Source organism: Nuphar pumila, chromosome 12, assembly GCF_984573655.1.
Source record: "Nuphar pumila chromosome 12, dmNupPumi1.hap1.1, whole genome shotgun sequence".
Classification (NCBI taxonomy): Eukaryota; Viridiplantae; Streptophyta; class Magnoliopsida; order Nymphaeales; family Nymphaeaceae; genus Nuphar; species Nuphar pumila.
In genome coordinates this window covers 45,548,898-45,557,050 of record NC_143260.1, presented here as the reverse complement: position 1 = coordinate 45,557,050, position 8,153 = coordinate 45,548,898, and the positions used below count along the sequence as shown (strand labels likewise).

Genomic DNA, 8,153 nt, shown 5'->3' with positions numbered 1-8,153 from the left:
AGTAAAATTGATTTTAGAATATTGGTTTTCTTGTTTGAATTTGATTATTGTGAGCATGTTTATGGATTTTATCATGTTAGAAAGAAGAATATTGATGTTATCATGTTTGCAATAATCTAGAATAGCAAGATTTGATTGATCTATCATGCGATTAATGCTTTTCATGAGTTACAAATTAATTCCATGTTATTTTATATTTTTTCAATGAGATTTATGAATTTATAATTGTGGGTCAGCATGAAAAATGGCTAAATATCATTGTGTATTTACTGTACACATGCTAAAATATCATTTTTTATGTTGAGTTATGTTTTAATGCCACATTTAGCCTTTGATCATGGGTTTCATTAAGACTTATGGAAACTTTGTACTGTTGTTTTCATTTTTGACCTAACCGATTTTCAAAATAAAACTATTTCTCTTGAAAGATGAGTCAGAAAAAAATAAATAAATATACCACATCTTATTTTGTTTGATTTGGATTTGTTTTGAGGGAGAAATAACCATTGTAACAGAGTCAGTAATAGCGCATAGTTTTCTGGCTCTGGTTACAGGGTTGTTTTGTCCAGTTATTTTGATAGTCCCAAAAACCTATTCAAAATAGACCAGATAAAAAAAAAATTGATGAACCTAACATATAGTAGAAGACACTCTACAAAGTATTTTGTAACAAGAGTTATCAGTGAATCCAGGAAAAATCCTCAAGTTGATTTTTTTTTTGCATATTGGAGAAACCAGTCTGCTGATTTTCCAAAACAATATGCAGTGTAAGAATTTTATAATTTCTATACAACTGATTTTCAAGATTTGTTTCTTGGATTGTATTTATGACATATTAATGCATATTCAATAGAATAATAAGTGTTAAATCTATTTTTTGTGATTTCTGATTGATTTTTTAAAAACATACAAACAGAGGTCCAAATTTACCTCACTGGTTTATGCAATTACCTAAGCCTTTATCAGTTGGGAAATCATGTTATGCATTACATAAAGTTTGAATTATGATATTTGATGCAGGTAATCTAATAAAATAGCAAGCCTAATATGGTATAAAATTGTCAATGTCTGAATGTACTTGTGTCATGTGTAATTGCATAAACTTTTGCAATTAATATGTCTGCAATTGAATATATGCATGAATTGATATATGATATGCTTGTATGATAGCATGATCTAAAAATGCATAAGTTGCATACATAAAGTGAATTGTAAATATTTGTCATGATTGAATTATGCATGCATAAATATGAATGATTAGTCCACTCTGATTGTGAAAATGTATAGTAATTACATTACTTGTGAAATTTTATATTGAGACTAATCAAGAGCATGCATAGAGTGCCATGAATATTATTGCATATGAACAAAGAATGGGGTTGCATGTTTGCATTAGCACTTAACAAAGAGTTAATTAAGAAATTGAATTGAAATGAATTCTCTTATAGCTTATTGAGAGAGTAAGCTTGGTACTTAGCAACTATGTGGGGTTATTAATTCAGCATGAAAGGTTGTTTTTATTCCCCATCCCAGAGCCTAAGAATGAAGAAACTACCATGATTTGTCCACACTATGGTAGATAAGACTCATGAGAAAAAATTGACATATCGGGTTGCAGGAGGTTAAAAACTCTATTTAAAAATTTATAATTCCATTCTCCAGAGTAGTCACAGTTGGGGCATCATGTAGGTTAATAAGATACAATTGCTTAATATACAAACTTGGGTTGTACCTCCATACTGAGTGTGTCTGTGTTGTACCCACAAATAGGTAATATTGGCAAGTGAAACAAGAATATAAAATGCATGTAGATAGAACATTGCATGCATCATATAAGTAAGAAAATAAAAATTAAAGATAAGAACTTACTCATGCATGAAGGACTCGCATCACTGAAATAGTAAGTTCATGTATCTTGTATATGTTCATGCATTTTATAAATGTTCATGCATGTGCATAATTTATTGTATTGTTGCAAATTTTAGCATCAATGAATGTGCATTAAATTGACTTGCTATTTTGTTGCTAGCATGATTTTATATTTATTATCTGCTAAGATATGTGTTGTATGATTGATGTGCGAGGTTATGTTTGAATGTATTATGATATTGTGCATTTATGCAAGTATGTTATTGTTGTCTGACTCCTTTACTTGAACAATTTTTAGGTTATGAGGAAGTCGAGTAATTGTATACATGATTTGCTGTTCTTGGACTTTGTGAGTTATCTGTTGAGGTGGTGTTTTGGTTTCTCGTGTTAAGATGATTATTTGGCTTTGACATTTCTTTTGTGATTTTTTTCGACTCTGGTTTATTGTGGATATTTGAATTTTTAATTCAATTTATAATGATGTACTCTGATTTCTGCAATTTAGTTAGTGAATGGTTTGATATAGTAATTGTGATAATCCCGATTTGTATGTTTTCGCTGAGTTAAAAAAAAATTATAAGAAAATCAAGTTATAAATCAGGGTTGTTACACGTACCCTCTACTTTAACATGGAGATACTAGACCAAAGTAAGGACACCCTACTGTACTAAGCCTTGCCTAGCCTAGACATCCCTAATCTGAGTGAGCCCACCTGACCTATTTTGACATATACTTAGGTCCTTAGTTTAGCCTACTCGGTCCGTCATGTTGAACCCAAGTCTATAAAGCCCCAGTCCTGCGAAAACTCTGCCGTGTCGCTAAGCCTTCTAGCACGGCTACCTAGGTCCATGGTGAGCATTTTCTCTCTGATTCCTCTTCATTTTTCTCATTTATTTTTTATTTTGCTTATCATTTTAGTTTGCATTTATCTTACATCTTGCATTCTATTGTGTTTTTCGTGTTTTCCTCATCTTCGATCATGTCTAATACCACAGGGGTCTCATTTCAAATTTTAGGAGTCCGTTCGAAGGTACACATAAACCAAAGATATGAAGATCCAATTTGAGGAGCTACAATCTTGTTGGAGCTGATCCCTCTCCGCTTGGGAAGGAAATATGTTTAACTTGCGGGGCGAGTGCTCACTATTTCACAAAATCTGATTTAAAAGCCTTGTTCATTATTTTTAAAGCCATTTTTAGTAGAAAATTGACACATCCACAGGGCTTCCCCCTCCCCTCTGAGTCTTAAAACACACTCTCACACCATATGAGGGCATTGTTGTCGGTCCCAAAAGAAGGTTGGCGGCAATACTTAGCATTGCTACCAACAACTACCTAGTACTGCTTCTAGCTAGATGGAAGCAATACATAGCCATGGATTTCAGATGATGGGATCCATACATCCCGAGTCTCTTGCTGAAGAAGACATTGAGCGTCAGGCAATTTACAAAATAGAGTGCTCTAAATTAGGGTTGTCAATGGGTCAATTTTACCCAGACCTGACCCAAACCAAAACCTATAGGGTCCGGTCCGGGTACGGTGATAAATAAGACAACCTGATTAGGACCTGACCCAAACCAAAACCTATAGGGTCCGGTCCGGGTCCGGTGATAAATAAGACAACCCGATTAAGACTTCCGTTGGGACCAAAAGGTCTGATTAATACATGAACCCGGATATAGTTTGTGAAATTTTATACCAGACCCAAGCCCGACCCGTGTTCCGATTAAGACCCACAAATTTTCAATGTAAAATGATAATCTTTGCTAAAGGCTTACCCCTCATGAGCTCACTTATCCGTCTCTCGCTGCAGGGCTACTTCCCCTCCTCCCTGCCCATTCCCTAGGGGTTTCTAATGGAACGTCCAATCAGGCGTCGAATTCTTTCAAAGTCTTTTTCTTTTTCTTCTGGGCCGCCGGTCCCTAGTGTTCATGAAAGTCAAGAGTATTTGAGGGTTAACGAACTAATCTAGTGACCCGACCAGCCAGCCTAGCTCTAAATCTTTGTACGATTGCATTTATGGTTTTATCGGGTATGGCCTGAGTATGGTTCATGTAATTCTTGTCAGGTCCGAGTATGATTTCTCCTATATATGGTAGGTCCGATTAGACCCGGCTCCAAACCCAATACCATACCCAAAATTCAGGGCCAGGTCTGGTTCCACCTGGGTTCGAACTAAACCCAACCCGTTGACACCCCTACTCTATAGACCATTGCATTTGAAAAAGCACAACAAAAAACCTTTTCGTCACGCATCTTTTTTTGCCAACATTTATTCTTTTTCCTTTAACGTGAATTAGGATGACACCGTGAATATGCCCTCATCCGGCAACAATAAATCAGTCAAATCCACCAGACGTCAGTGCAAAATACTAGATTCGCTTCCATTCAAGCGTCACCTACTTTTCTTTTTTCATAGTTTTTATATATGCTTTTCTAGAATAATCCACCGCAACATTACAAAAATTTGTTTCGTTTTACCCTTTTTTTTTTGGTTCAAAATTCGTTTTACACCTTTGAACTGAAAGTGTGTTTAGTTTAGGGAGGAATTTACAAAACCCACCCTGACTTTCCATTTTTTACAACAAAATACCCAACGATTGAGTTATTACGTCCAACCGGCTACTCACTGAGCATATCCAACTGCCTACCTACCTCTCACTCGACGACTGCTTTGTTTTTTCTGTTTATATTTTTGTTTGGATAAACAAAATGAGCCATGAGCAGAGATCAAATCATACGGCACAGGCGGAGCTTAACATATACGCCAATCTTGGGCAGCGATATCGAAGCTCAGATCGTGCCACGCATTCTTCACTTAGATAGTGGGTTTGGATCTGCTGATAAATTTCAAGCTTGTAAACAGTGCAGATGCGACATAGACGGCGGCGGGTATATCAGTATCAGATATCAACGGTTAGGATTAGCTTCTGCATGAGCAAAAAGTCAACCGAACGACTTTAACACGGACGGAACATGTGAGCTTTTTGTGAGTAGCAAGATAAGTTAAGCGGTGTGTTTTCTTAAATTACTCAAAAAAGAATCTCCACTTGGAGAGGTGCTTTCGCTTTGGGCAAGTTGGGTTGGATCTCATGATATTTGAATTTTTATGAGATTTAGACCAAAAGATCAAATATAAGATATATATATTTTTTACACTAAACCCTAAAAGCAAGCCTTAAACCTCTTATAACCGTAGTGACAAAATTTTAAAAAGTAAAAAAACTCTAGAGATTTTAAAAATTTTCATAAATCTTGTATTTTTTTTCTGCAAAATCTTGACAATAAAAAAAAAATTAAAAATAAAAAAATAAATTTTATAAGAAAATATAAATAAAACACATTTAAAACTAAAAATCTCACAATAAATATATGCTAAAACGGTAAATATCGCGATATTTGTCACGGTTTAAAAATCTTGAGAGAAATTGCCGTTTTAAACTTTAAGGCAATTTGTCAATTTATTATGGCGAGATTTTTTTTTATAAATCTGACGATATTTGTTAGATAACTTATAACAAGATGACACAAAACCCCAAAAATGAGATTTAGAAATTAAATCTTATTTTTTGAAAACTCAAAAATGAGATTTAAAAGTATTGCACAGTAGCCCACCAGCAAGGAAACGTAGCCTTTGTTTCCTTCCTTTAACGGCCCCCACGTCTCCTCCTTTTTCATTTTCTTCCTTTATATATATATATAAACCGGCTTGATAGTTTTCACCATGGACCTGTCAATCCCCGTCTTGTTACCGCCCTCTAGTCTTTGTGGGCCCCACCCTCAACGCCCCAGCTACCTTGGCCCTCCACCCCGTGTTTTTAAACCACGCTTCCTTCAATTTGATTTCCACCAGCAGCCGCGATGGCGGTCTCGGACGCCAACTGGGTTCTGGATTTCCTGAGGAGAAATGGGCTCGTCGAGGCTGAGTCCGCGCTTCGAGACGATCTACTTCTGCTTCGACAGGGAGGGCAGTCTGGGTCCTGCTCTTTCCCGGACTTGCCGCCGGTCAGAGTCGCTCTGGGCAGCCAGAATTTGGATGATGATCTCGAGTCCGGCCGGAGCTACGATTCAGGGTTGTTTATGAGCGTTGGGACTCCTGATGGCTTACGTTTCTCCTCTGGTATTTGAAACAAATATGTTTTTGTGTTTTCTAAGTTCTGGTTTGTCTTAAGGATAGCATGCTTATAGCTGCAGCTAGCATTTCATGATTGTTCTTTTTTCTGTTTTATGCTTCAATTGGAAGCTTTATACTTTTAGAGGGTGTTCGGATGCACCTACTGTTGCAGAAATGCGGGATGAATTGGGAATTTGCTTCTTGACGTATGACCCCGATTACCAACTTATCCTGAATTTCTGGTTTAGTGGGTGCATTCAGGGAACCTGTTACTGAACTCCCAGTGATCATCGATTCATTGTTTGGCACTTGCAACAGAGGTGAGGAACACCAACGACGTTTCCCCTGCCAGTCTTGCAAAATCAAAAGATTCGTACGGCGGAGTCTCTGAATTCGTTACTGCTTACGATTATAGCGGCCCGAGTGATTCCGACTGTGATGATCTTTTCGAACTCGGTGATTTCTACAGGAATGATTTTGGTGATGGATTTGCAGAAACTCACAGACAGGAAAATGGTGATGAAGCTCAGACTGATGAAGGAAGCACCATTGGCTGGCCGAGTGAGGATAATAAGCTTATGTTGACTCATGAGGACATGAGTGTTGGAATATGTCGAGAGGAAGGAGGAAGAAATGATGGATTAACTGTTACGAATGTTTCTTCTTGGAGAGTTCGCCACCTTCATCCTTCTGAAGGCAGCCTAGAGAAAGCATTTCATAGGATTTTATACGATGATGTAGGCAAAATATCTATGACAGCCGCGCCATGTAACTTGAGGAGCAATCAACCATGGGATTATTGGGAGAAAAATTCTTCTCCGGAGCAGGATGCCGAAGCGACATGCATGTACAAAATTGAATCCTCTACATGTCTTATGCCTTGCTGTAAATCTTTCACTAGCATAGTGGGGTTACATACAGAAGAATCAGGGGTTCTATCCAGATATACAATGGGAGGTGAGGAGGCCGAAGTTTCAAGCGTCTCTACTTTTGGGCGCTGCATAAGAAGCTCTGAGAAGCTGGAGGATTTGGGCTTTACCGATCCTTGTATGCTGAAGGTAAGTCTTGGAGAAGGAACTGGTATTGAAGCTTATGAGGGACGGGAACCAGTGGATCAACTGTGTTATGATGAAAAACAGGCAATGGATCAACAGCATTTGCCTGTCATGCCCTCCATAGAGAAATTGAATAAGGTTGCTTCATTTTCAACTGTAAGAAGTTCCGGCACAAGTAAGAACTACCGTATCCTTTGCCTTCGCTTCTTACATGTATGATACCTTGTACACTGTTTATAGTCATTGATGTCTACGTTTCTATTTCTTTTCAGATTCAGATAGTGTGGTTGCTCAAGAAAATAGTGCGAGTTTCAAGTTTTCACCTTCTAGAAGCTTGGAAGAAGATATAGATGTCAAGGGTAATTCTCTAGAGTCAAGTTTAGATGTTCGAACAATTGAGGAACCTTTTCCAGAAGAAGGCTATTGTGATGTTGAACCCAAAGATGGTAGTAAATTTGTAAAAGAATGCCATGATCCGGGACCCCTTGAGGAAGAAGATATGCAAGAAACTTCTTCAGAAAATCACATGCATGAAAACTTCGAGGATGATTATGAAATATTTGAGCTTAGAGTTATACATCGCAGAAATAGGTTTGGTGCTTTGATCTCCTTGACTGGAATTTCTTAGCCTGTTTCTGTGTTTTCTTTTTCTTTTTCTCTTTTATGACCAACTCTTTTTTACGAATACACAGGACTGGCTTTGAAGTGAATAAAGACATACCAATAATTTTGAATACAGTCATAGCTGGCAGATATTATGTAACTGAAAACCTTGGCTCAGCTACTTTCAGCCATGTCATTCAAGCACATGATCTACATGCAGGATTGAATGTGTGTATTAAAATTATAAAAAATAATAAGGATTATTTTGATCAGAGTCTAGATGAGGTTAAGCTCTTGAAGTTGGTGAACAAATATGACCCTGCTGACAGATATCACATAGTGCGCCTCTATGACTATTTCTATCATCAGGTATGTGATCTTAGTATTCCAGTACATGAATTCGTAAAAAAATGACTTACAGTTAAATAATCTCCTTCATTTGGTTCCTTGCTCTGTGACATGAATTTTCTTTCTTGGTTGATTTATTGCACTCTTATACTGTTTTGTGATGTT

At 37.1% G+C, this 8,153-nt stretch overlaps 1 protein-coding gene across 3 annotated transcripts in view; it reads left to right on the top strand.

Annotated features, from left to right (window-relative positions):
• Positions 1-5,722: 5,722 nt before the first annotated feature.
• The window catches only part of LOC149820863 (uncharacterized), a 43,326-nt gene continuing 40,895 nt past the window's right edge, over positions 5,723-8,153 (top strand). For all 3 annotated transcript variants that reach the window (XM_089982925.1, XM_089982924.1, XM_089982926.1), the window contains exons 1-4: positions 5,723-5,988; positions 6,301-7,212; positions 7,310-7,628; positions 7,730-8,009. In XM_089982925.1, the coding sequence (XP_089839051.1) occupies positions 5,730-5,988; positions 6,301-7,212; positions 7,310-7,628; positions 7,730-8,009 (1,770 nt within the window). In that variant the 5' untranslated portion in view covers positions 5,723-5,729. The remainder of the gene's footprint in view (positions 5,989-6,300; positions 7,213-7,309; positions 7,629-7,729; positions 8,010-8,153) is intronic.